Source organism: Eublepharis macularius, chromosome 5, assembly GCF_028583425.1.
Source record: "Eublepharis macularius isolate TG4126 chromosome 5, MPM_Emac_v1.0, whole genome shotgun sequence".
Taxonomy (NCBI): Eukaryota; Metazoa; Chordata; class Lepidosauria; order Squamata; family Eublepharidae; genus Eublepharis; species Eublepharis macularius.
Window position 1 is genome coordinate 31,385,300 of NC_072794.1, and position 26,137 is coordinate 31,411,436.

Sequence of the window (26,137 nt, forward strand, 5' to 3'; positions counted from 1 at the left end):
TCCAGGAATTTCCCAACTTAGAGCCGGCAACCCTAAGTTCAGTGCTTTCCTGTCTAAAAACCTACAGTGTCTTTAATGCTTCCTGCTGTTTTTTATGGTACTAGCATCCCTTTAGTGCCCATTCCATACTGCTTCGTGCTGTTCCGGGAGCATTTTAGCAGGGAAAGGGTTCATAAAAGGGATGCTATTTCCATGTTTTCTTTTCTAAAATATTGTTCGCCGGTGTCTTTAACACAGCTCACTGTTTTTTGCGGTGCCGCTATTTGTTTACTGCCCGTTTTGGCCCTTCCGGCTGTTACCAGTTCCCTGCTGGAATCTGCTGGGCATGCTCAGTGAGTACAGACAACCGGGGCGACTTTGCTTGATTGAATCCGGCTGGAATTGCACCCCCTTGTCCTGGTGAGAAAAAAGAGAGAAGCTGGTGTGCTGAGCTGTGTTTTCGGGCTGTGGTACAGGGGCAGGGCTGATTTGCGAAAGGAGAATTTATAAACAAGGAGGATTAGCGGAGGCGGTGCTACTGAAGGGGAGGAGGCTACCGAGAGAGCGTTAAATCTGGATGTCAAGCGGGAGTTGCTCTGCTTTGCAGTTGCCTTCTCCTTTTCTTGCACTTGATGCAAGAATGGCTCTGCTGGGACTTTTACGCAACTGATGTCCAGCGGGAGGGTTGAAAGATTTCCGCCCTGAGCGTCGAGCGTTTGGGGAAGTTTGTTCTCAAAGCAGACTGCAGACTCTCCACCGCTAGCAGTTTTGACATCGGGCGCGATTTGCAAGGGCTTGACCACCATTTACCCCAGAAACTGATAGCGAGTGAGTTATGCTTCTGCTGAGCAGCGATTTAAACTTTTTGAATCCGAACGCATTCTTTTGCGGTTAGTATTGGAGATAATTAATGAAACATTTTAAAGTGACTCTCTGGCTGCAATCCTAAGGATGCTTTCCCTAGAGAAAGTCATGGATGTTACTTCCAAGTAGACCCAGCTAAACAGAGGGAGTAATTCTAAACTGCTTTACTTGGACATGTCCCATGTTATTTGATGGCGTTTACTCCCAATTACTCCCCATAAAGGCTTTAGGATCACAGTTTTACAGGGGCAATTTTATTTATTTTAAAAAGATATTTCTGAGTCTTCCAGGCGGCTTGCAATTAAAACAACATAACAATATAAAAACTAGCCATTAAAAATAAGCCATTGAAATCAGTGGGGTTTAGACTAGAATAACTCTGCATAGGATTGTACTGTTTGTGTACTTGTGATATAAATCTTGCGTTGGTGTTGGGGATTGTAAAGCCCCAGCACTGTTCTTGAAAGATGTTTACAGGGTTCTAGAATCTTCAAGTGAGGGTTTAGATATTAACTGAGGTCATTCAACACAAACTGATTTTCTTGCTCCAGCCAGATTTCTCTTTATTTTTCCCTGACTTCACACTCAACGGCTTCATGGCACCCCAGAAGAAGCTACAAGGCTTGGTGGCAGCCACCATCACTCCGATGACTCAAAATGGGTAAATATTTCCTTGGCTATAAAAAGACATTATGGTTTGATTAGGTGGTCTCTTACATTACTTTGTGTTACTTTCCTTTTCCTTCCCTTTTATTCCCTTAGAAGCTAATTGATTCATAAATCTTGAGCAATGGCAAATACTTATTCCTTATTTTTTGGATGCAAGGGCTAAAAGGACTAAGACATATTTTGGAATGGCTGAAGTAAAGTATGCAGTTTCCTGGGGGTAAAGTGTAGGTGACTGGGGAAGGCAAGGGCAAACCACCCTGTAACAAAAAGTCTGCCAAGAAAATGTCATGATGTGACATCCCCCTCGTGGGTCAGTAATGACTCGGTGCTTGCACAGGGGACTTTACCTTTACCTTTGAAGTAAATGTAGGATCCTTATAACTAAGCAAAAGAGCCAGGGTTTCTGGAGTATAAGGGGATGGTTGGTTAATTAAAAGCATAATTACTTTGTGTTACATTAATTTTCATTGTTGACTGAGAACTGGGGTCATTTCTCCAAAAAGAAGGGGGGGAAATCAAATGGCTTCTGAATGGCAGTAGTCAATTAGTGCTCTTTTGGCCCCCTGAAGTGTATAGCTTGGCTCACTCACCTGAGTTATCTCTTTGTGATAATTCAGAGATGGTGATACTTTGTTCCATCTTCCTCTGTTCTTGGGTACATACTCCAGGCCATGGACTAAGGAATGCTGGACCAGATGGACGTTGGTAGGGTCCTGCAAGGTGCTTCATAAGCAAGAACATGCACTTGAGGTTGCTGCGTACAGATCGTTTATCACTTAATTGTTAAGGTATCCTGAAGATGCACTATTCTTTGTATATTTAAAACCAATTAATGGACTATGGGAGTTTGTCTACAATAAGCAAAAACCAGTAGATTGTGCATAGGACTGCCAAACTCCAGCTGGTGCTTGGAAACCTCCCAGAATTACAACTGATTTCCGGATTACAGAGATCAGTTCCCCTGGAGGAAATGGTTGCTTTGGAGGGTGGACTTTATCCCATTGGGGCCCCTTCCTAAACCTCGCACTCCAGGATCCACCCCCAAAATCTCCAGGAGTTTCTCAACCCAGTGCTGGCAACCCAAGATTGAAGTTAGCCCAGAGAAGTTGGCCTTCCTATTTGTAATAGATTCTTGATGATTTCTCTGCTGTTTGCTTCTACTTCTTGGAGTCGTGCTCAACATAAAAAGTGAAGGTCATGAGTTGAAAGACAACATCAGGAAAGTAGAATCCAGTATCTGCTGGGAGGGAAAACCACAAAATTGTGCCGAAGTAGGACTGCTGTTGGTCATCTGCACAGGCCTTGATTCCTCTTAGACTAGTTTTTTGCCCTCCTGAACATAAGACAGTCTCTTGTTGCTTCTGTAAACAAAGATATTGTATCTTCACAGATTAACTAGTTTACTTGAGTCAGCAAGTCGGGGGTGGGGGTGGGGTGACACTGATAATTATTACCTCAGAGAAGGAGAACATGAAACAATAATGTCTTGCTCTGGAGCTTCTTCTGGTCCTTGTCAGCACTCTTAGAAGAGGCCAAAAGGAGTATGCAAAATGTCTGTGGGTCAGGGGATTATCTCAAGTGGCACGAAAAGAAGAGGGCTTCCCCCCTCTCCCACATGGGCATTTTCTTTGCTAGTATAAAGAAGCACTGCTGAAGCTGGTAGGCTGACAGCTAGTCAGAATGGGAATTTCTGTTCCCAAGCATTTTTCCTGAGCCGAAGGACAATACAGTCCAGCTATTGGTGCCCCATAAAATCCCTAATCTGTTCTTCTCCCCTACACAAGTTCTTTGCATGAATGGTAAGATGCAAGGAATACCATAGATAATTTCTGCTACCTAAGTTCCCTTTCTTTCTAGAGAAATCAATCTGTCTGTGATCGGCCAGTATGTGGACTATCTGATAAATGAGCAAGATGTGAAGAGTGTTTTTGGTAAGTCCCAGCCTTTTGTAACTTGTATCCTTGTGTAAATAGCGTGGCTTTCTAGCCCTTCTCCAAAAACTGGTATGGTTCCAGCTTTGGATAGCCAAAGTCAAACAGACAAAGCATATCAAGAGGTTAAAAGGTATCATGGTAGTTAACCAATTACTTTGGCAGGGGCTGGCTGCATTCATTCTGTATCTGGACTGAGACAAATACGTCCCATTACATCTTACAAGGCTAGCTTTTAAAAGGCTAACATCTTAAAAGGCTAACTAGGAGACTCCAATTGGTGCAAAACGCTGCGATGCGACTGCTATCGAGTGAGCAGGAACATGAACATCACCCCCATTCTGCAGTCACTCCATTGGCTACCTATCAGCTACCGTGCCCAGTTCAAGGTATTGGTTATCACATACCAAAGCTCTTCATGGCCTTGGCCCGGCATACCTACAGGATCACCTCCCTCCCTATGTTCCTCCACGGCAACTTCGCTCATCTGAACAGGGTTTCCTGCAGGTGCCACCCTGCACATGGGTGAAATTAACAGCAGCCCATACGTGGGCTTTCTCTGTGGTAGCCCCTACCCTGTGGAATGGCCTGCCTGAGGCAGTCTGGAGAGCCTCCACTCTCCTAGCTTTCCTCAAACAGTGCAAAACTGAATTATTCAAAACGGCTTTTGTATTATAGGGAGGGTTTCTCAGATGCTTCGCTAATGAGTTAAGAACCATAGATTTCACCACTATGTTGCCTTAGATACTACCTGTTGTCTTAAATATGTGCTCCTATGAGCTACTTGTGCTTCTAATGTCAGCCCTAGAATTGCTTGTGTTCTGTTTCAGCATTTCTTCAACTCTGTATTGGATTCTTACTAGAGCTATGTCTTTGTAAAATTGTGTGTATTTACCTTATGACATTGTTTATGGAAATGTCCCTGAAATTGACTGAACTAATCTCACACTGTGGAATCCGCCTTGAGTCTCAGGGAGAAAGGCAGACTATAAATGACATAAATAACAACAACAACAATTGATTTATTGCAGTGATAGCCTTTTGGAAGCATAAGCCTTTCTAAAGTATGACCGAGCCTATGAAAGCTTATGCTGCAATAGATTAGTTAAAGATGCTACAGGTCGCTAACGCCTCTGCATGTACCACAGCAATTAAAATGAGGTATTGATCTGCTGGTTAATTCTGTCCAAGAAGCAGGAAGCTGACCACAAGCAATTCAGATCACATATTTAACATGATCTTCATGGCCATTTCCTCTTCCAAGGCAAACCTGAGAACTCAATTAAATAGGGCTCGCTAGGGAAGTTTCAGCATCTCAGCTGATTACAGTTCTCAGGATTCTTTGCGTAAAGCTACGACTGTTGGTGCAAAATCAGTATAGCTTTGTAGTGTGTAAACCTTCTGTTTTAAGCAAAGACTGTCTCGGCATGGCCATATTTGCAAATGGTTTCCTAAAAAACGTACAAGCATTTTCTAAATCAGAAGACCAGTAAAGGCAGAAAAATGCCCCTGTCGAACTCTTATCCCATGACTACCCATCCTCTTCTATAATGTACCACTCGGTTCATGCAGGCAGGCTGGTCATCCCCATTGTCTCGCTTAAACTGAACTGAGCATGACCCTGGGATTTACCTCTAGTCCTCTGTGCCATGCAGTGGTTCTGCAGCAGAGACTGATGTGGAAAGCGCTCCTGAAAGTAGAAAGTATGAGGAATGGCTCAGGACATGGACTGGCTGCAAGGTTCCCATAATGTCCGTCTCTTCTTCAAATCATTTATGGATTGAATTGGGAGGCACAACCAACCAGTAAGGAGTTATTTTAACACTTAGCCCAACCTGGATGTCTTGGGGAGGGGGGCTGACAATAAAACGATTTTAAAAAATAACTGAAAAAGTACAATCCAGAATGGCCAAATAAAAACCAAACCCTAGCAGACACCAAAAAGGCTCTTTGTGGGAGTTAAATCAAGATGTTAGTCTGTCTGTAGCAGTAGAAAAGAGCAAGAGTACAGTAACACCCAGGGCTTTTTTTCTGGGAAAAGAGGTAGTGGAACTCAGTGGGTTGCCCTCGGAGAAAATGGTCACATGGCTGGTGGCCCTGCCCCCTGATCTCCAGACAGAGGGGAGTTGAGATTGCCCTCCGCGTTGCTCAGCAGCGTGGAGGGCAATCTAAACTGCCCTCTGTCTGGAGATCAGGGGGCGGGGCCACCAGCCATGTGACCATTTTCAAGAGGTTCTGGAACTCCGTTCCACCACGTTCCAGCTGAAAAAAAGCCCTGGTAACACCTATAAGACTAACAAAATTTGTGGTAGGGTATGAGCTTTGGTGAGGCACAGCTCACTTCTTCAGATAAGACTAAATTTTGTTATGTTCAAAAGTCTCCCAGGAGGAGGCCAAAGAGGGTAATGAGGACCTGGGTATTGTAGTAAATTTCCACTATAGGAAGGGATTTCCATAAGCAGAACAGGAATCCTTGCTTACCGTCAGCCCCAAATATCCCATTAAATGCTGCTCCTTGAGGGGACAGGAAACCCCCAAAATAGCATGAGGGCGATTCAGTGAAAATATTTAATCAACTGAAATTTTTCAAGCTATTCCTCATATGGCATCGAGAAATGAAGTAGGCGTCTATATTTTAAGTAAAGAGAGATATTCTACCTTCTTTGTGTTCTCAATTTTTTTCCCTAACAGTAAACGGGACAACAGGAGAAGGCCTGTCTCTGAGTGTTCAGGAGAGGAAACTGCTGGCAGAGGAATGGGTGGCAAAGGGGAAGGATAAGTGAGTAATTCTGGTGAATTATGTCTGTCTGTGAAAAATTGTTGCCTACTGAAGCAAAGACAGTTGGTCAGGAAATCAGCATCCTCTGTTTACTTCCCCGTTGGGTTTAAAGGGCAGGGAGTGGGGATCATTTATCAGAATATTGCTGATATCACAGTAAACTAATATTCTGCTTTTCTCCATGTTGCTCACAAGCAGGAGAAAGTAGCTGGTATTCAGTAAATAATCAGTGCTTGCTGTTCAAGTCTATCGGAGGATGAAAAAGAAGGGATAAATGTTGTCCTCTGAAGAAGGGATTCTTGGACAGCCGTTATCTTTAAGAGAGAAAAGGATGAGTAGATCAGTCCCTTAAGGCTAATCCCTTAAGGCTAGATCAATCTCTTAAGGCAGCTGCGATCTCCCCTGAATTATTTTATGCTCTAAAATCTGCTGGTATAAATGGCTTCTTTCTGGGACTGTCACTACCCATATAGGTCCACAAGGCAACTCCAGTTGTCCAGACCAAGGCTTGTTAATAGTTCTTCCACTCAGGTTAGTAAGTTCTGCTTTTTTGGTGACCACACCTCTCTTATGGAATGGGCTTTCCAAGCGTGTGAAGAATGCTCCAACCTTGCAAAGGTTTTTGAAGCTCTGTGGCTTATGACACTCTCTCTCTCTCTCTCTCTCTCTCTCTCTCTCTCTCTCTCTCTCTCTCACACACGCACACGCACATACACACACACACACACAAAGCCCAAGTGCAGGGGGCAAGAGGAGTAATATTTTTTAAAATCACTAGGAAATAGGAATGAGAGAGAATAAAAAAACCACTGTGATACAAACACTGCTGCTGAAACAATTGTTGATTCTGCACTCATTGGATAATGCACTTCCAGTCCTCTTTAGAGATCATTTGGAACTGAATTTTTCGTGTGTGAAACAAAAAATCCACTTCAAAACGATTGCTAAAGTGCACTGAAAGTGCATTATCCAATGTTATTTTAGCCAGTCAGAAACCCTGCTGGGCAGAAGCCCCACCCACTTTCTAAAAACACTTGGCAGGCACCATGAAAGGTTTTGACAGGCCCAGAATTAGAAAACAATGGTTCGAAAGCACGACATAGCATAATAAAAAAGTGGATTGCAAAGGTAGAAGATAATGCAGTAAAAGCAAGATAATGCATACAGTAAGCATTACAATAGACTACAAGTCTAGTCTCTTGCTGTGTTTCATTATTCTACTGTTTTAATCCCTTTACAAAAATGCTGAACAATTGTGCTTTGCACATTCTGTGAACAGATCTCAGTCAGGCCAATCCACCAGGTGGAAACTGCAACAGAGAATAAACATACATGGGCTGGTGCTGATCTTTACAGGCTGGCAAATCTCAGAAGGTTTACTGCCTGCTCTGTTCTTGTTGTTTATATTGCATTCATTGTGAAACGAGGCTTTGGATTGGGTTCAAGCTGCTTTGAGTGACGTTGATCAAGAGAAAAAAGGGGTATAAATATTTTAAACAAATAAACTAAGTTATCTGCAGATGAGGTGCTCAGAAATTGACTCGGCTCTTGTTTTCTTCATTGATTAGCATGCAGTTTCAGAGAAAGAACCATGCAGAAGAATGAGATGGGAGAATGTTGTGTTTCCAGCTTTCCCTTCTTCTTGTCCTCTCCCCTTAAAAATATAGACTAAATATTTTGCAGCATTCTTTGTTCTGAGCTGCAATTTTAATATCTGCCTCTCTTGAAATTTCTACATTCCTACATATAGGAAATCTCTCTATAGTGCACAATGACAGATATTCTAAGTGCATTGACTCTCTGTTGCCCTGCATCTGTATGGCCTTGGAGAGGGGCTAACTGCTGCTATACCTGTTAAAGCACCCTGGCAAGCTATTGTGGTGCTTAAAGTGTCAGCCTAGGACCTGGGAGACCTGGGTTCAAATCCCCTCTGTGCTGTGAAGCTCAGTGGGAGAACTTGAGCCAGTCACATTTGGTCAGTCTGGCCTGCCTCACAGAGATGTTGTGAGGATAAAATGTGGAAGGGGGAACTATGGTTCTGCTCTGAGTTCTGTAGCAGGAGGGAGGGATGAATCAGACAGAGAAACTTTTGAAAAAAAGAAGAAGCAAAAGCTGCTTTGTGGTAAGGGGTGATGGGGTGAGGAAGCACTTTCCCCTCCCCACCACAGTTTCTTCCATTCTTTCAAATCTCCATATCAGTCCCCTCGAGGGACTCCCCCCTCCCCGCATGGTTTCAAACGACTGCTTGTTCTTGCGGGGCGGGGGGAGATTGTAGCAGAAGGAAGGGTGTCTCCCACCACCTCTACTCTTTCTGTCTGGCTCACAGCCATCTCCCTCTTGAAGCAGTGCTTTTTTTGAAGGAAGGAAAGCTGGTACAGTTTTCTGTAATTAGACTTGCTAGCCTGTAGGTTTATACATCACGTACACACGGTCAAATGGATTATGCAAAATGCCTGTTGATGTACAAGCTGTCAGTCTGATTCATTCCCTTTTATTTTTTAAAAAAAAATAAAACTGTTTCCCCTTTTTTATAGGCTGGATCATGTCATCATTCATGTGGGAGCACTGAGTTTACCAGAATCAAAGGGACTGGTGGGTGTGTTTTGCTTCTCTTTTTTTTGTTCTTGTTGCGACTGCTTGAATGCAGTTTTATTATTTTTTTATTTATTTACTTTGGACTTTTATTCCGCCCTCCCCGCAAGCGGGCTCAGGGTAGATCACATCGGTTAAAACACATCATACCATTTATACATCATAAAAATAATAAAACATTTTTAAAATTTCTTTGTGATTCCTGGAAGTGTTTAAGGGAAACTTACTGGAGAAAAAAATGCCAAGGAAGTGACCTAGTTTCAAAAAGATACCGTGTCGCTTCTGCCTCTTTTATTCCACCTCCACCACATGTTGGCAGCACCTCCTTGAAGGGACCCTGTCTGCTGGTATATACGCATACGGCGACTTTATTTTGCCCAGCAAGGCCCTTTGGGGCTATCTTGTAGGTAGATAGCCAGGTCCGTTCTGCTGCTGCCCAGACCCAGATTTTTCTGGTTGCTGCCCCTTTGCTCTGGAATTACCTCCCAGCAGAGGTGAAGTGCAGGCCTTTAGAAAAGATTGCAAAACTAATTAATGGATTATTCAGGATGGCACTTGGCATGGGCTGAGTGGATCTTTGATCAAATTATTATGATTGACCTAAGATTAGGGTGCTGTTGATCCCTCACTTATATTTTTAATGATGTTTTTGTAGGATTGTTTTTAGTTACCCACCTCAGGGTTCTGTCTGTGCTGGAAGAAAGGTGGGAGAAAGAAACATTAACACCTGTGGAAAAAATTGGCTCAAAATCAGCTTCCAGAAAAAGATTGGGGTAAAGGTGGTGTCGAAAGAACGGGGAAAAAATCCAAGGGGAAACCAAAAAACCCCTAACAAACGAAAACTGAAGGAAGAATGCATGCAGAAATCGGGATAAATCGCAGTATGAGGCCAGAACGGACAGAAAAAACTCATGGAAAACTCCTGAGTCAGTATTATCAAAAGGATGGGACATCCAATAAATAATGCGATGTTTGGATTACAGAAGAATGAAACAGAGCTGAGACAAAGGATAAGCATTTAAAGATGATACATGAAACGATGCAGAAATTACATAGCAGGAGCATACTTACAGCAACAGGCAGTCCACAGTCCTTATTCCTTTACCCAAACATCTCTCTCAACCATTTCTTTACAGTACAGCCCTATTTCCTGTAAAAAACACTCCTGAATAATTCAGTTTTGCATAGTTTGCGGAAATCCATAAGAGTGGGAGCCTTCTAATCTCATCTAGCAGGCCATTCCATAACGTGGGAGCCACAACAGAGAATGTATGGGCAGCTGTTGATTTTGCCTATGTACAGGGTGGCACTTGAAGAAGGTCCTGGTAAGATGAGCAAAGCTGCTGTGGCGGAGCATAGGGAGAGAGGAGGCCCTGCAGATATGAAAGACCGCGGCCCTGAAGGGGCCCAAACCTTGAATTGAGCCCAGAAACTGGGCTGTCCAGAAACTGTTGGGCAGCCAATGGAGTGATTGTAGACTGGGACTAATATACATGCTTCGCCTAGCTAGAACCTGATAATAAACAAACCGTGGTGTTCTGCACCAACTGGAGTCTCCAAGTTGACTTCAATGGGAAACGGGTGCAGAGTGCATTACAATAGTCTCGTCATGTGGACAAGACGGGGATCTGGGAGGCCACATTAGCCGTATCACTGTAGGGTGCTATCTTCTGGGCTTGACTGAGCTTTTGCAGCTGCATTTTCTTCAGAAGCAATGCTGAATCCAGTATCACCCCAAGGAAGCAAGGGTTAGCTGAACCACATCAAAAGTGGGAAGCACACTTGGTTTTTGTATTGTTGATATTGTTCTTTTTGAAAGTTAATTTTTTTTAAAAAAGTGGGAAGCACAACATCCTTCAAGATTCCCGTCTCAGTAACCAGTATCATTTCTGTCTTGTCTAGGTTCAGTTCCAATTTTTTCACTTTCAAACATTTGACCTCAGCAAGTTTTTTGAGGTGAAGAAGTGTCCTGTGTTACTCAGATGGGAGGGCTGTATTGTAGGGATGGGGTCTCAGATGCTTCACTAACGAGTTGGGGATCATAGACTTCATCACTATTTTTGCCTTATATATTATCTGCTGCTTTAAATACGTACTCCTATGTACAACCAGCGCTCCATGTTGTCTAATCTTAGTCCTAGAATGGATTATGTTTTGCTCCAGTATTTTTTCTACTCTGTCTTGGATCCTTGCTAATGCTACGTCTTTAAACTTGTATCTGTTTACCTTATGGTATTGTATTGAAATGTACTTGATACTGATTGTATTAACCTCATACTGTGTAATCTGCCTTGAGTCTCAGTGAGAAAGGCGGACTATAAATGATGTAAATAAAATAAATAAAAAATAAATAAAATATTTTTACATTAAACAGCATGCAGACTAGCATAGGCTATTTTCACATTATCATTTTGTATTTTTCCCACCTCTCGGACCCACTGGACAATAATTTTCTGTGTTGATCTAAATATGAGCTTCTGACTGTATATTTCTCCTTTTCCAGGCAAAGCATGCCGCCAAAATAGGAGCAGATGGCATAGCTATCATTGCCCCATTCTTCTTCAAACAGCTGAACAAAGGTGAGTAGACACCTCATTGAGTATTGGATCCCACTAATTGTGTTTTCCTCTTGCATCTCACTGCCTGGGATAGTGTATTCATGCTAAGGGAATTAGAGCAGAGTGGATGTGAGTAACTGTCAAGATGTATGGGTACTTTCTGCTAACAGCTGGTGGAATTAATACTTACTCATAGTTGGATGCTGGCAGGAGCTTCCAAACCTACACTCCCTAGCGGGCATTCCTTAAAACACCCATAAGCAGCACTTAAAGCAGAACTTTAAGTTTGTTAAAATGTTTGCTTGTTAAGTTTCTTAAAGTGCAATGTATATACAGACTTTAAGTGCAATGTATATACAGCAGAAGTTTCCCATGCTTTCCTTACTTTCCTTGCCCTCTCTCTCTTTTTAAAGATGGGCTTGTTGCCTTCTTGCGTGATGTTGCCTCTGAAGCTCCTGGAATCCCGTTTTATTATTACCATATTCCTCCTCTAACTGGAATAAAGAGTAAGTGTTACTCATCCAGACTACCCCCAGGTACGTCTCAGAGAAAAGCCGGACTTGGAATTCCTAGCCAAGTTAACCTGTGGCCACTTTTGGAAGAGTGAAAATAGGTGTGAGCTCCACAATAAAATGTCTGTGTGGATGGGGCCGATCACAAAATGGCTGCCATGAGGGCTGAGTTCCATCACAAAAATGTTGGAAGTTCCACAAAATGTTAGGAGGTTCCAAGCCAAGCATTCTCCTATGGTGGAGGAAGCTGCTTTCAAATGAATGCTTCCTTGAAGACACAAAGGTGGTACCTCTTCTAAAGCCATGAAGAGGTGGTACTTCTATATGGCTCTTTTCTTTGGGAAAGGAGCAAGTGGACACCAGAAAATATATTGGCGGACCCCACAGCTGAGAATTACTGGCCTAAGTGGCTAGTTTGCCTTTCTTCCATGGTACATAGCTAGGATTCTCAGCAGGTATCCCATCCAGGTACTGACCAGACCTTCTCCAAAATTTCTGCATGAAGTGTCTGCATACCTTGTCTATGCAATTGCTCTTAAGAGATTAGAAGTGTGATTGTATTGCACAGTATGGTGCTCTCTCACCCTCTCTGCAGTGCGTGTTGAAGAGTTACTAGATGGGATGAAAGAACAGATCCCCACCTTTCAGGGGGTAAAGTTCAGTGACACAGACCTCCTCGACTTTGGACGGTGTGTCAAGAAAAATGAACAAGGTCACTTGGTGCTTCTTTACGGTGTGGATGAGGTAAGGGATTTCTGTACCATCACCTCACTGTTGTAGAACTGCAAGGCAGCTACCTAATGAATAGGAACCCAAGCAGTGGTTTGGCCCCACTGGAATGTTTCTGCAGATGGAAGGATTTCTGTTGATGGATCGTGACTTCCCCTTCCTGCTGCAGCCTTAAATGCGTCCCCTCCCAGTTGCAGTTCAACAGACATTTGGAGCTGTGGTGGGAAGGGAGAGTCAAGTAAGTCATACTCCATGAGCAGAAATCCTTCCACCTGTGGATGCTCTCTAGTGGATCCAAGCCAATGTCTTGTGTGTGAGACTCACACATGAAGCTGCCTTGTACTGAAACAGGCCGTTGGTCCATCAAGGTCAGTATTGTCTGCTTAGACTAGTCTCTCAGGGGTCTCAGTCAAAGGTCATTCACATCACCCATTGCCTGGTCTTTTTAACTGGAGAAGCTGGAGGATGAACCTGGGACTTTCCACATGCTAAGTACAGGCTCTTCCACTGAGCCATGGCCCACCCCCACAAACAATAAATCTTGTATTAGGTGGGTTTTTTTTAACCAAACAAGCAACGCATGAGGAATTTATCAACTTGAGTTGGGAAAGAAAGGAAGTGTAAATTCATTGAACAAAACAATCCAATATAAGGTGTGGAACAGCTTGGGTAACTTTGGTGTAAAAATCATTGCCGTTGGACTCCTGCATTATTACAGAAATTTACAAGCAAAATATTTTCTCCCCCCCCCCCCACTCCCAGCAACTCTTGAGCGCGCTGACAATGGGAGCAACTGGGGCAGTTGGCAGGTCAGTCTCCTTTTCTCTTTCTGAGTGAATGGTGTTGTGGGTCAGGGCCAGTCCGCATCAGGTCTCATCCGTTGAACGGGTTTCGACAGAAAGTCTTCTATTTGAATTGGCATCAGGAAGATAAATGTGAGAAGTGGCCCTATGTTTGCGCCTCCATTTCAGCTGGATATCACTATCTGTTGCAAGCCAGACCTTTTACACAGGGTTTGACACAGGCTGAACACCCCAGCTACGCACTGATACTGAAGTTTGCAAATAATTTCCTCACCCTATATTGCTCAAGCCACCCACTTTTTTGAAAGAAGAAAAGCTTCAAAGGGTGCATTTAGGGACACAGCCATACATTGTAAGCCTCTAGTTTGTGAACTTCTGTTTTTTAATCTCATTTCATTCTGTTCTTTGGTAGTTATGCACTTCACTCTTGTTATGCTGGAGCTTGCATGTACCTGCATTTTAAAAGGAATACTTTTCTTCTCCTGCGCTCTCCAAATCCAGTGTGAATGGGATATTGGCACCACAGAAACTGGTTTGGGGCTTTTGAGAATATCGCTAATGTTCAAGGCCAGTTGATGGGGAGCATAATTTTTATTGTGTGAGAGAGCCTCAGGCAGAGAGCTACAAAAGTCCTTTAGAAACCTGCATTTCTTGCCAGCCATATGGAATATGCAGATTTTCCAGGGACTTTAATAAAAGGGGCAGTAGGTAGGAAGCTGGTTCTTTGGTGTCAGCTGAGAGCTGGTTGTCTTTAGCAACCGGATGCTTAGTTTGAACACCTGGGAATGAGGGGCGGGGGAGATAAAGGAAATCTGTGCAGGGAATTATATGTGCAGTTTGTTTTTTGGAAGATAAGTTGAGACTCGCTACTTTTGCTTGGTTCTATTTTAATTGCCGTGCAAATACCAACACATCTTCTGATAGTGTTTCTTCCCGCCCACCTCCCCTCCCCTTATTTTGTTTACAGCACATATAACTACTTGGGCAGGGCAAGTAACTTAATACTGGAAGCTTTTGGCAGAGGAGATCTCTTAGCACAGAAATATCAGGTATAACGTTTCTCTGTGAAGCTTATTATAACTGAGGCTTAGGGGTCCCCCTCCCCTCCTTTGATTGTGTAAAAAAATTTTTGAACTCCTTTGATTGTATACACATTCTAAACAGAGGACAAAACTCGATAACCAGCTCCCGATAAGCTCGGGACAATCAGCTTGTGAAAACAAGGATGTATTGCTCACTGGACAAGAGCCATGTGCTCCTCATGCAATCCAGTTGCCAGGTGCACCTGCACATTTCATATGGGGTGGGGGGGAGCTGGATCGAGTCCTGCCTTCCCTATTGGATTGTTGAGGTGCCATCTTCTGAAAAGAAGCATGCTGCTACTTCTGTTCTGCATCTCCTCTGTTGGATCCAAGAGATTAAATATAATCTAGTGCAGCAATATAATTCTTACTGTGTTACTCTCTCTCTTTTTTTTTTTAGTTCTGTATTCAGGAATTCCTCAGCTTTGTAATTGCACAAGGTAGGCACTATTGTACATTTTGTTCTTCTTTATCTGTCTGCGTGTATTGAATATTATTGTGAAGATTGTAATTCAGAACCATTCACACAAGTTCTGGGGTCTCTATCACCAAGAAGTTTCCTTGTTAAATATGCCCTGTCAGGGCTCCTTTTAACTATCGGTTTTTATCCTTTATAAATTCCCTTTAATATTTTCTTCTGGCTGCTGTTTTCCACTTACAATTTGTTATTCCTGACTTCTTTTCTCCAAATGCATCCTAATATCCCGTATCCATAATTCATTTAAAACTAAACAATGGTGCATATACTAAATATTTAGCAACATTTTCAACATAGAATAGTGTTCGTCTGTTGAACAGTCGAGGTACTGTCCAGTCAAGTGTGTTAAAAATATTTCTGAAAGGAGATTTCTTGCATAATATATCCTATAACTTATTGTTATATGTTACCTTATCCTACGATATAAAAGGCAAGCCGTATTGGTGATGACTCACTTTTTATCCCTGCACAGGTACACTCTGGCCTGTGTGAGGCTAAAGAGTCATTGCCAATACGGCTTGTTTAAGAGGGGGCGGGGAGGGCTGATGCGCCCTTCCCAAGGCTCAGCAGCAGCTGCCGGAAGGCCTGGTGTGGCCCTGTGCTGCCGCCTGGTGCACTGGCAGGGAAAGCCGCACTCCCGCACCAGCCTTCTCTGTCACTGCAGTAGCCTCCTCAGGGTCTCTGGAGGGTTGTGCCACTGCAGCCCCCAAGGCACCGGGGAGGCCCACCACGCCGGCCCGGCCTTCAGCATGCCCCGAGCAGGCCAGGGTGTCACGATGGGCTGTGGAGTGCTGCTACATTCCGCAGTGACCCGATTTCCACCCACTTAGTTCAGATCTCATTTCTTCTATGAACTTGCTATCAGCTTAGTCAAATGCTGTCTCTACGCATCCTGCAATATAGTGCATAGTAATATTGACCTACCTTGAAAGATGGTTATTGGGATTATGATGTACATGAACCCTTTTTAACACTGAAAAGCATTATATAAATGCTACATATTGGATTCCCTGACCATATAGCTATTATGTAACTGCAACTCCATATAGCTATTATGTAACTCCCCCCCCCCCAACTTCTTAAAACCCAGTTGTATTTCAGGACTTCACATGACTCTAGTGCTTTCTGCACAGAACGTTTGCTCTACCTTCTCTTCCTTGTATTGCTCTACCTTCTCTTCCTTCCCCAACTGCAGCAATTTTTATTTGCTTCTGAGCAAATCCTCTATGGCTCCTGGGGCTTTTTCCTTGAATCCAGAGCCAAAAATTCTCCTCTTTGGTTGGGCTCAAAGAAGAAATGGCAGTATTGCTACAGGTGAGCAAACACATGGATGCTCAGCCCACAACCAAACTAAGGAATCTGGGAGGAACTTAGCTGCACCTTCAAAACAGTGGTGCTAAGATGCTTTCCTCCCCCTGCTCACCTTTTTAAGGGTTTTTAAAATTTAATAGATGGTCCATAGCTAAGTAACAGATCAGCAGTGAAAGGGGGAAGTGCCGTCATGTAACAGTTGACTTATGGCGACCCCATCGGGTTTTCAAGGCAAAAGGTTTGCCATTGCCTGCTTTGATGTAGTGACCCTGATCTTTCTTGGTGGTCTCCCATCCAAGTACTAATCAGGGCTGACCCTGCTTAGCTAACAAGAGCTGACAAATTCAGGCCAGCCGGGGCCATCCAGATCAGGGTAATAATTGTGCCATCGAAACCAACTTATGACAACAACTCATGTGGCTTTCAAGACGAGATGAGCAGAGGTGGTTTGCCATTGCCTTCCTCAGCATAGCAACCCTGGTCTTCCTCAGGGGTCTCCCATTTAAGTACTAACACTGGCTGATCCTGCTTAGCTTCCAAACTCTTACAAGCTCAGGCTCATCAAGGCTATTTAGGCTGCTGGGGGAGAGCCATTTGGCTGCTGTCCCAACACACCTCCACTCTGCTTCCATAGAAGATGTGTCAGGCTATGGCAGACAGACCCCTGTACCATTACAGCAAGAAGTCCAGGTTCTTGGTTAAAAGGTTTTATTCAGGAATTGGATCATTTCCACAGATATGTCCATAGGATTACTTAGAAGCAAGGTAAGCAACTAAGCAGTAAGAACAGGTTGACAGGAATGGCAACATGTGTGAAAATCATTCCTCTTAAAGAATTCAATTACTCTTTTCTCCCCTCTCTTCAGCAAAACATAACTTTTGGTGCAAACCCGTCCTGAGAACTTCTCACATATTTTAACTATCAAGTCTAGACACTGAGAAAGCAGATTAAAGTTGATTCATGGGAGTGAGCAGTGTACAAGGTCAGAGGCATTGAAAGTTTCAAAGCTGTTAGATAAGACACCTGCAACTTCAATAAGCCTGTGAAAGCAAAGCTGATATAGCATTGGTAATGTGGCATCAAGGTACAGCATGAAACACTGGTTCAGAATAACAGGTCAGCATCAAACAGTGGCAAAACAGCCTCTGTGTGTGATAGCGAGGATGCAGGGGAGGGTAAGCATATCCTGAAGGGATCTTTGTCTTTAATGATTTATTGTTTGTATTTATTTTTGTCTAGGCTTCGGTGTTGCACAGACCAAAGCAGTTATGACCTTGGTTTCAGGGATACCAATGGGGCCCCCACGGCTTCCGCTGTCCAGTGCCTCTGAGGAATTTATTGCCAATGTAAAAACCAAGCTGGAGAGCCTGAAGAACTGCCCATATAGTTAACATCAGGGTAGTGACAGAAGCGTGGTCTATGTGACTCAGCCTCCAGCATGGTTTGAAATGTCACTGACTGAACTTTCATGAAGGATTTGGTTCCTGTTCTGGCCAACCTAATGTACATCTGGCCATCCTCATTTACATCTTTTTAATATCGACTAGGATTAACCCTGCAACAGAAATTTTCTTGCCAATCAGGGTTGAGACAGTTATTTGACAAAGAAACTAGCTCCTTCTAGCTCAAATCCTAGCATTCTTCCACAAGATTAGAAAGGGGGAATGTGGTGCAGTTTGACCAGTTACGTACTTCTGGCCATTTTATCTGAAGATGTTGGGCAATATGAATATAATTAAATTTGGTAGGTCTTAATCTTGCTTTGTATTCACGAAGCTCTTAAATTCTAGAAGCACCAATAAAAATGGACATTTGTAGCTGAATTTGCAAGATATGTCTGAATGTTTTAGTTTCCAAATGTAGCAACAGTTGCCATGGCTAATAAATGTTAACTGCTGATTTAAAGTGTGAGTTGAGGGTAGGCCTAGTGGGGAAATGCTTTTATTTGTAGGTCATCACCCTACAAATAAGGGAGGAGAAACCAAATGCTTTCTAAGTCACACTCACCATTGGGCTTCAGACATGCAGATATAGCCAGTTAAGACTTTCTGCTAATAATTGACCTTTCCAGGCAGGTATGGAATAGAGACTTGGAGGACTAAAATGCCAGCAAGGAGGGTTTTTTTCCTGGAGCCCTCAGGAAAAGCCTTTCTGACCTGCCCTGGGGGTGGGCAAAGGGAAATAATAAAATCTCCTGGAACAAAGAGGAAGGTCTCTTTTGCTGACTTCACCCGAAGGAAGAAAAATCACACCCTTGATTCTACAGGCAGCCACTGGCCATGTGGAGGGCTTAGAGGCCTGAGAGAGAGTTAGACACACTTATAACAGTGTTTATAACAGGGAGGCTCACTTTTGCATTGGATTATACGCCTCTGGCAAAAGGCATCCGACAGGTGGCGTTAAAATACTGGCCGTTAGTACAAGATCTCCCAGGTTGCGACAACACCCCTACGATTGCATTTTGCAGAACCTGTTGTACTATTCACTTTGAATTATTTATTGATTGTATTAAACCTTGGTATTACTGTTTCTTTAATTGATTTAGTCAGTCGGTCACGGTTTTGTTCATTTGATGCATGTTACTCCGTGACTCACTCTCTCTTTTTACTGGCCATGTGGAGGGCTTAGAGGCCTGAGAGACAGAGAGTTAGACACACTTATAACAGTGTCCTTTGCTTCTGTTTCAGGTGGAATTCTCTGGTTTTACGTTGGTTCTGTTTGCATTGGGAGGTTTTTGATCATTGGGTTGCTATAGAGTGTTTGGCTAAGGATTCCTGTGTCCTGGAGAAAGACTTGGGTTTCCTCCCCGCCCATAGGAAACAATGGGGAGTGGCTAGTGGGAGTTTGTTCAGGGGCATGTAGGACTTGATCTTTTGGTACAATTCTCTTAAAAGTCTGGGGGGTGGGGCTTTAGTGGACAGGCAGTATTAGGTTCCCTGAAATTTTGGTGTAGTTTGCTTGAAAAATGGCCCTCCAACCCTCCAGATTTTCTGATAGGGACAATGGAGTCAAATATATTTGGGATTCTGAATCAAATCTGAATACTATATTGGTATTTCTGGACCCGAATATTGGGAATACTTAATATATATGGTATTCTGGATACCCAAATCTGAATAATACCATTTTTTTCAGTGTACACTCCTAATTACATCTAGTTAGGGCATGAGTAAGAATGAAGGAAAGAGGAATTGCGTTTTTACAAATTTGTTTTGAGATCCCTTGATCACTTTGGTGCTGTGCTTAAAAGTATGAGTGTGAATATTTTCTTCCTTTTATAATAAATGTTTTTAATTCTTCAGTGCTGGTCACTGTTTTCTGTACCACATAGACTTCCACTGCTCAACACGCTATTTAAAACAGGTGCCATGAAAAGGGGGTGGTCTGTTGGCAATTTGTTAATTCCCCCAGTGGTGCAGAAGTGCACCAAGCAGTCCCTGCAGTAACCAGGCGCTGGGTAGCAGGAGACTGGGTACAAGGCAGGGCTCACGGTGGCAAGCCTGCACAGGGGATCAGGGAGTCTTGGCCCTTGCTGTGGGCAATTCCCACAAAGGCCAAGTGGTGGCAGCTGGTACGAGAGAGAAGGAACAAAAGCCCCTATGAGTGTTGAGGAGGTGCCAGGTGGGTGGCAGGAGCCAAAAGAAGACTTGAATGGCCACTGGTTAAACCCAGACCCCCCCCCCAAAGGGCAAGAAGGGACAGCACTCACAGGTTAGTGGGGCTGTTTGGCCATGGGCCTAAAGAAAGAATCAGCCAGCTGTGACTTTTCACCAGTTTAATTCTAGTTGGTTTCATTCCCTTTGGGAAGCTGTTCATTCCTTTTTTTAAAAAATTAACAGTTACCATATTTTAATTATTTGTAAGTTTTTATATCCTATTGTACACCTGCCAAAAATGCTCAATACCTGTGACCGCTGCTTACTAAGTAATAATGGACGCATGTTGGCATATCTACACATTCAACAGGTTAGTGGTGGTGTGAATGCACAAGGGCTTGTGTACCTAAGTTAAACAGTCTGGAACAAAGAAACAAATTGATACGTAACTGGAGAAGGAATTAATGGCTTGGTTCACATAGTATCGTAGAGTGACTCCCTCCCCATCCCATTCTGGGGATAGGGGGATCCCATCCACTAGAGCCAGGGCTTTCTCTGTCTTGGCGTCAACTGGGTGGAACTCTATTGAGACCTGGGCCCAGTATGATTTATTATCTTTTTGTAGGGCCTGTAAGACAGATGCTCCACCAAGCATATGGCTGAGGCTGGGGCAGGATTGAGCCTTCTGGCTGGTTTCCTCTGTGAGAGGGGTAATGTAACCCCCTGCTCTGGTTTCCATTGGTTGGTCCACTAGTTTCATCTGGACACCCCTCCACCCCGTAGGATGTGTAGGTGAGGTTAGAAGCATTGCTACCATTTAGGATGATATTTCACTGAATTGAATTATTGTATTCATATTTTTATTGCTGGTTTTAAAAATTCTTATTCGCCCTGAGCCCATTCGTGGAGAGGGCAGAATATAAATGGAATAAATCAAATAAATCAAATTTTAAACTTTGTGATATTCTTCATATACCTCTTATATATTGTGGTAATCTTCCTGAACTGGCAAGAGTTAGGGAGGGACTTCTGCTGACTCCAAAACCCAAATTTAGTCGGTAAGATGCTCCATGTAGGTTTTTTGGCACCTTAAGTGAACTATGAACCTGGTGCCCATCTTGAGCAGCATCCCATTTTCTTCAGAGGCCATTGCAAATCTGTTAGACAGGATTTTCTTTTTGAGAAACCAACAAACATAGAAAAGGCATTTCAAAATACACAGCCTTTGCATATGGAGCTTACATTCTAGCCTCGATCACCTGCTTCTGCATTACTCCCTCTAATCCCCCTTTAAAACCACATAAACTAGCAACCATCACCCCACCCTGTGGTAGTGAATTCCACAAACTGTGTGAAGTGCTTTCTTCCCTGGTGGTAAGCACCCATAAACAGCATGAAGCAATGACTCCCAGCTTCCCAGCTGCTACCAGTTCCTACTTATGACATCCAAAGGCTTCCCCCACCTCCAGCAGTTTCTTGATTCTTGACAGCACTTATTACCAGGGGCAGGTACAGCTGGAAGGTATATGAGAAAGATTCCACAGGCAAAAGTAACTTTTTTTTTACTTCATTTATAGCCTGTCTTCTCCCTAGTGAAGACCCAAAATGGCTTATATAATTCTTCTCCATTCCCCCCCCCCCACAACGAACTCTGTAAGTTGGGTTAGGCTAGGAGTATGTGACTGGCCGAAGGTTGCTGTGACAGGCCCCTCTTCACACCCCGACTTTGAGGCAGTCCCCCCCCGCCCAAATCCAAGTTTGCTTGCTATGACTGAGCAGCCCCAAGTAGCATATCTGTTTCTGGTTGTAAAGTTCTTTTTGTCCCATCCTGATAAGCATTTATAATTTTGGCTTTTTAGCCCAGCCCAGAAACTTGATAGGGGAAAAGCAGGAGCCCTCTACTTCTTTGTATGAAATGGCACTAGAGGCTGAATAATTCTCAAAAGAAACAGCAACTTTATTGAACAGGCAGGGATGGAATATGGGCAGTCAGGAGATGAAATTGCTGAGGTAAAATTTGTTGATAAAATACTTTAAAAGAAATAGAAAAAAATAGTTTCCTTGCAACTTAGTTTATTAAAGAGTGAGAGGTGTTTTGTTTAATACTTTGGTTAAAGCTTAATAGAACTGCACAGCTTTAGCCTTGTAGTCTACAGGTGAAATAAAACATGCCCCTGTGCATGGCCAAAGAGCAATTGGTGCCCTACAGTTCTGAGGTGCAGGGTCAGGCAGCAGAGCAGGAATGAGGTGCCTGGGACAGCTCCTGGATATGCTGTGTACCAGGCTTTAATATGCGGCTTCATCTGGCTCTTAACTGATTATCTCATCTTTCTGGTGCAGTAGCGGCTGCTCCCACTTGGGCCCATAGCATCTGCAGGTGCACTTCTCCATGATCTTGCAAGCCGTGTTCTGCCTCAGAAACAGTACAGTAGCACAGGCAAATATCTTCTCTCTCTCCCTCTTTTATTGATTGATGTTATTTTTTTTCAAATCAATCAAATCAATTACCTTTATTGGCATTAGAAATAATAATAGTCTACAATCAGAGATAGGGACAATCAGAGACAGGGATAGGCATAAGCATAGACAAGCAATTAGTAAGATTGACGTTATTTATAGTCTGCCTTTCTTGCTGAGACTCAAGGCAGATTACAGTGTGAGTAAATACAATCTATTTAAAAGACATTTCAATAAACAATGTAATAGGGTATATAAATGCAAAATTGCAAAAAAATTAAAACTAGCAGAGTTGAAGAAATGTTGAAACAGTATAAACAATTCTAAAACTGACATATATTAAACAACATAGAACCTATGTTGGATAGAACCTATCCAGTAGTATCATACAGCAACAGACAGTACATAGTAGTAAAGTCTATAGTCCTTATCCTTTTAATATCTTTTGCTAATGGCTCCCTTGCCACTTATTTTTCTTTTCCGCTCTCCCAGCCCAACTTTCTGTCCTTCTCCCAGCACAGCAGCTAGTCGCCTACCACTTCCACACCAGTTTCTCCCACCCCTGCCCCCCAACTTGATCTGATCCACTTCTGGAGGTTAACTTCTGACTGGCAACTGCTCTGCAGAGCTGTAGCCCACGCCAACCTGCCTGCCTACCCATCTAGCTGAGAGAAACACAAGGCAACAAGGGCCAGTGGAAAAGGAAAACCATCACCCCAGCTAGACAGCTAACCAGCAGAAGGGGCTTAGTTGGAAGCCCCTTCTAACTCAAGCTCCAGCAGCCAGTTGTCCTTCATCATAACTGGCGTGCGAGAGGCTGCAAAGAGAGGAGACAAAGCACAATGCTTACGGTCCCTCCTTCTTTCATTTCAGTTGAAAATGCAGCCTCCCTCCCCACCTCTGTCAGTCGTTTCCTTGGATTGCCAAGCTCCAGGAATTCCAAATGATCTTCAGATCTTGGAGAAAGTGACGACTTTGAGGTCCGTCACTTGCCCATGCCCACCCTCCCAAGGCTCCACCCCCAAATCTCCAGAAATTTCCAAATCCAGAGTTGGCAACCACATCCTCCCGCCCTGAACCCACTTCCCTCTCAGGCCCACAGGAAAAAGTTTCACTGTTTCATGTGCACTGTATAATCTGCTTTGGGTCTCAATGAGAAAAGGCAGATGATGATGATATAAATAAACAATAATGTGCCCAAGCTGGCGAAGGCGGTCTAGAGGCAGCCCATAGGAAAGGCTCATCTGGTTGAGAAAGGCTGGTCTAGCATCCTTTGTTTTGCGCAGGCGCGAAGTGGCCGCCATCTTGTAGGTACGGGGTTGGCTGCGATAGAGGGGCCTGCGAAAAGCGGTCGGTTGCAGGGTTTTAAAAAAAGGCACTGCTGGCTGACGCTTCAAGCAGAATTCTCCACGGTAGGACGGGATAGCGTATACGAGGCTTGTGTTTAATTACATGAGTCGAACGGGGTTGCTCAAAGGGAATTGCCGGGTATGCGGAAAAGAACAGGATCAATGGTGCGCAGGCGCGGCAATTGCGAGAAAGATGCGCGTGTGCAGGACGTGTGTGTGTGTGAAGAGTTCGCTGAAAGGGCTTCAGAAAGCGCATGCGCTGTAGAGTTTTCGAAGGGGATGGGAAAGGAGCGCGTGCTCTTGCGCTGTTGTTTTCACGGGGGTTCGTCTCTGTGCCTTTCTCCAGGGCTCATCCCGGTCCGTGTCTCGCCATGGGGGACGTGAAGAACTTTCTCTACGCCTGGTGCGGGAAGCGGAAGGTCACGCCGGCCTACGAGATCCGCGCCGTGGGGAACAAGAACCGGCAGAAGTTCATGTGTGAGGTGCGGCTGCGAAGAGTCCGGAGGGGGTGAAGGCCCGGCCTCTGCCCACGCCCCGAGCGGAAGCTGCCAGGGGATAAACTGATCATCATCCCATAATGGAAGGGAAGGAAAGCGGAGGGGGTGGGGGAGAGCCAGATGAGGAAGGAGGTCTCTTTTTAATGTGACGTTTTCCTTACACGTTCGCCTCCAGGGACTTAGCCTGTGCCTCATGTGAGCCGGGCATGGGGCACGAAAGACTGCTGCTGGTTCTTGGGAAGGGCTCAGTGGTGGAGCGTCTGCTGTGCAGGCACAAGACTCCAGATTTAGACCTTGGTCTCTCCACTTATAAGAATATAGTTGTAGGTGATGTGAAAGGTCTTTGCCTGAGACAGGAACCCATGGCGCTTCCTTATACGGAGCAAGCGTTGTCTTACAAGATCAGTATGACCTGCTTTGTGGTCTCAGCCAGAGGTCCTTTGCATCACCTGCAAATTTAAGATGGTTAATTTAAGATGGTAGGACCCTGGAAACATGCAAAGCAAGATTCTCTTCCACTGAGCTGCCAAATCTTGGAGAGCTGCTGCTAGCAGTATTTTATTGAGTTATTTCATTTCTCCAACTTTCTCCCCGGTGGGAACCCAATATGGTGGTTCTCCACTTTATAGACTGATGGTCTGATTTCAGTCGATAAGGCAGTTTCTTGTTTTGGTTGGGTTGTGTATCAGCCCTCTGCTGGTTTGAATCCCACTGCCGGTTTGAGGTCATCAGGTGGCCTTGGGTAAGCTGCTCCTCTCAGCTTCAGCTTCCCAGCTATATTGTAGGGATGATAATAATAACACTTAACTTTGTTTACTGCTCTGAATGGGCTTTAATCTGTCTAGAAGAGTAGTATATAAGCACGATTATTATTATTATTAACCACTATTTAAATGTCTTTGCTAACTGTGCGTGTGTACTGTCAGCTGCTATTGCCAAGCAGCAGTGACTGCTGTCGGCAGTAGCATATGGTATTGTGTGACTTGTGGAAGGAGGTGGCCTTTGGGGTTCAGAGGCCCCTGGGGAGCATCCAAAAGTTCCTTGTGCTGGCCCTGCCATGTCAGTGCTTTGGCTGGGTATTGATCGTTCTCCAGGATCACAGCTGGGTAACCACAGTTCATCCTTGGCCTTCCTTTTCCCTGCCCCATCCCCATTCATGCTTAGCAGCAGCTGCCAAATACAACCTCCTGCAGAGATCAGCGATTGTATACTTTTATTAGGGGTGCAGTGGGAAGACTTCTGGCAGGTACAGCTTAATATGCAGGGAAGAAAGAAAAGCTGCTCCGGATGGAGCCTAGAGCAGGAGCATGGTCATCCTTTGGCTGTATTGATTTTCTTATTTTTTTTATATTTTGAGTCTCACTGTGATTTGGTGGCTAGAGTGTTGGACCAGCACAGAGGAGACATAGCTTCATACTCAGCTACAAAGTATGGTTGACTTTGGACCTGTCACTTTCTCTCATCCTAACAGGGCTGTGAGGATAAAATCATGGAAAAGAGCACCATCCATAAAGGAATGACAAGATAAAAATGTAATAGATTTTTGACCTTAATGCTGATTCTCAGTAGATCATTTTGCTTAAGTATTTAGCTCACAATGGCCTACCCACAGCATGAGTACCACAAGGGCAGATAGCAGATTTGTAGCACATCTAGATGGGAGCAGAAGAGCCCATGAGTCTGGCTATCTCATAGACAGAAGACCTGCACTCCTTTCTACACCTGTAACTTGGAAGGTTAAAGGCAAAACCAGCACAAGCTTGAACATGTACACTTGAATGTTAGAGTAGTGCTAGCTCACACTTTGAGCTTGGTGAACCCTGCTTAGCTCCCGAGATCTGATGAGATTGGCCTAGCTGGGCCAACTAGGTCACTGCATTTTAAATACTATAGTGTTATATTTTAGACTAGCAACAAAGCCCATTGTGTTTAATAATACAATGGGCTCTA

General features: G+C 43.9%; 2 protein-coding genes across 6 annotated transcripts in view; both read left to right on the forward strand.

Annotated features, from left to right (window-relative positions):
- The first annotated feature begins 318 nt into the window (after positions 1–318).
- NPL (N-acetylneuraminate pyruvate lyase) lies at positions 319–19,589 on the forward strand. 5 transcript variants are annotated; one of them, XM_054981743.1, is made up of 12 exons: positions 319–399; positions 1,395–1,504; positions 3,370–3,443; positions 6,135–6,222; positions 8,757–8,814; positions 11,318–11,393; positions 11,786–11,878; positions 12,480–12,628; positions 13,376–13,422; positions 14,384–14,465; positions 14,899–14,938; positions 17,528–19,589. In XM_054981743.1, the coding sequence occupies exons 2-12, from the start codon at positions 1,440–1,442 to the stop codon at positions 17,677–17,679; spliced, it is 924 nt and encodes a 307-aa protein (XP_054837718.1). In that variant the 5' UTR covers positions 319–399; positions 1,395–1,439; the 3' UTR covers positions 17,680–19,589. The 5 variants fall into 5 exon arrangements, with proteins under 5 accessions (XP_054837718.1, XP_054837719.1, XP_054837716.1 ...); XM_054981744.1 differs by lacking the exon at positions 319–399 and adding an exon at positions 492–869; XM_054981741.1 differs by lacking the exon at positions 319–399 and adding an exon at positions 492–869 and having other exon boundaries at positions 1,399–1,504.
- A 4,060-nt stretch (positions 19,590–23,649) lies between these two features.
- DHX9 (DExH-box helicase 9) overlaps positions 23,650–26,137 on the forward strand; it is a 28,894-nt gene continuing 26,406 nt past the window's right edge. Inside the window, exons 1-2 of the mRNA XM_054979930.1 lie at positions 23,650–23,753; positions 24,037–24,172. Coding sequence (XP_054835905.1) covers positions 24,062–24,172 — 111 coding nt within the window. The 5' untranslated portion in view covers positions 23,650–23,753; positions 24,037–24,061. The remainder of the gene's footprint in view (positions 23,754–24,036; positions 24,173–26,137) is intronic.

Bases quoted from the DNA above. Each gene is read 5' to 3' on its own strand.
- NPL (XM_054981741.1), top strand. From the start codon at position 815: ATGCTTCTGCTGAGCAGCGATTTAAACTTTTTGAATCCGAACGCATTC. The intron at 1,505-3,369 runs GTAAATATTTCC...CTTTCTTTCTAG, and splicing joins ACTCCGATGACTCAAAATGG to AGAAATCAATCTGTCTGTGA. The intron at 11,394-11,785 runs GTGAGTAGACAC...CTCTTTTTAAAG, and splicing joins CTTCAAACAGCTGAACAAAG to ATGGGCTTGTTGCCTTCTTG.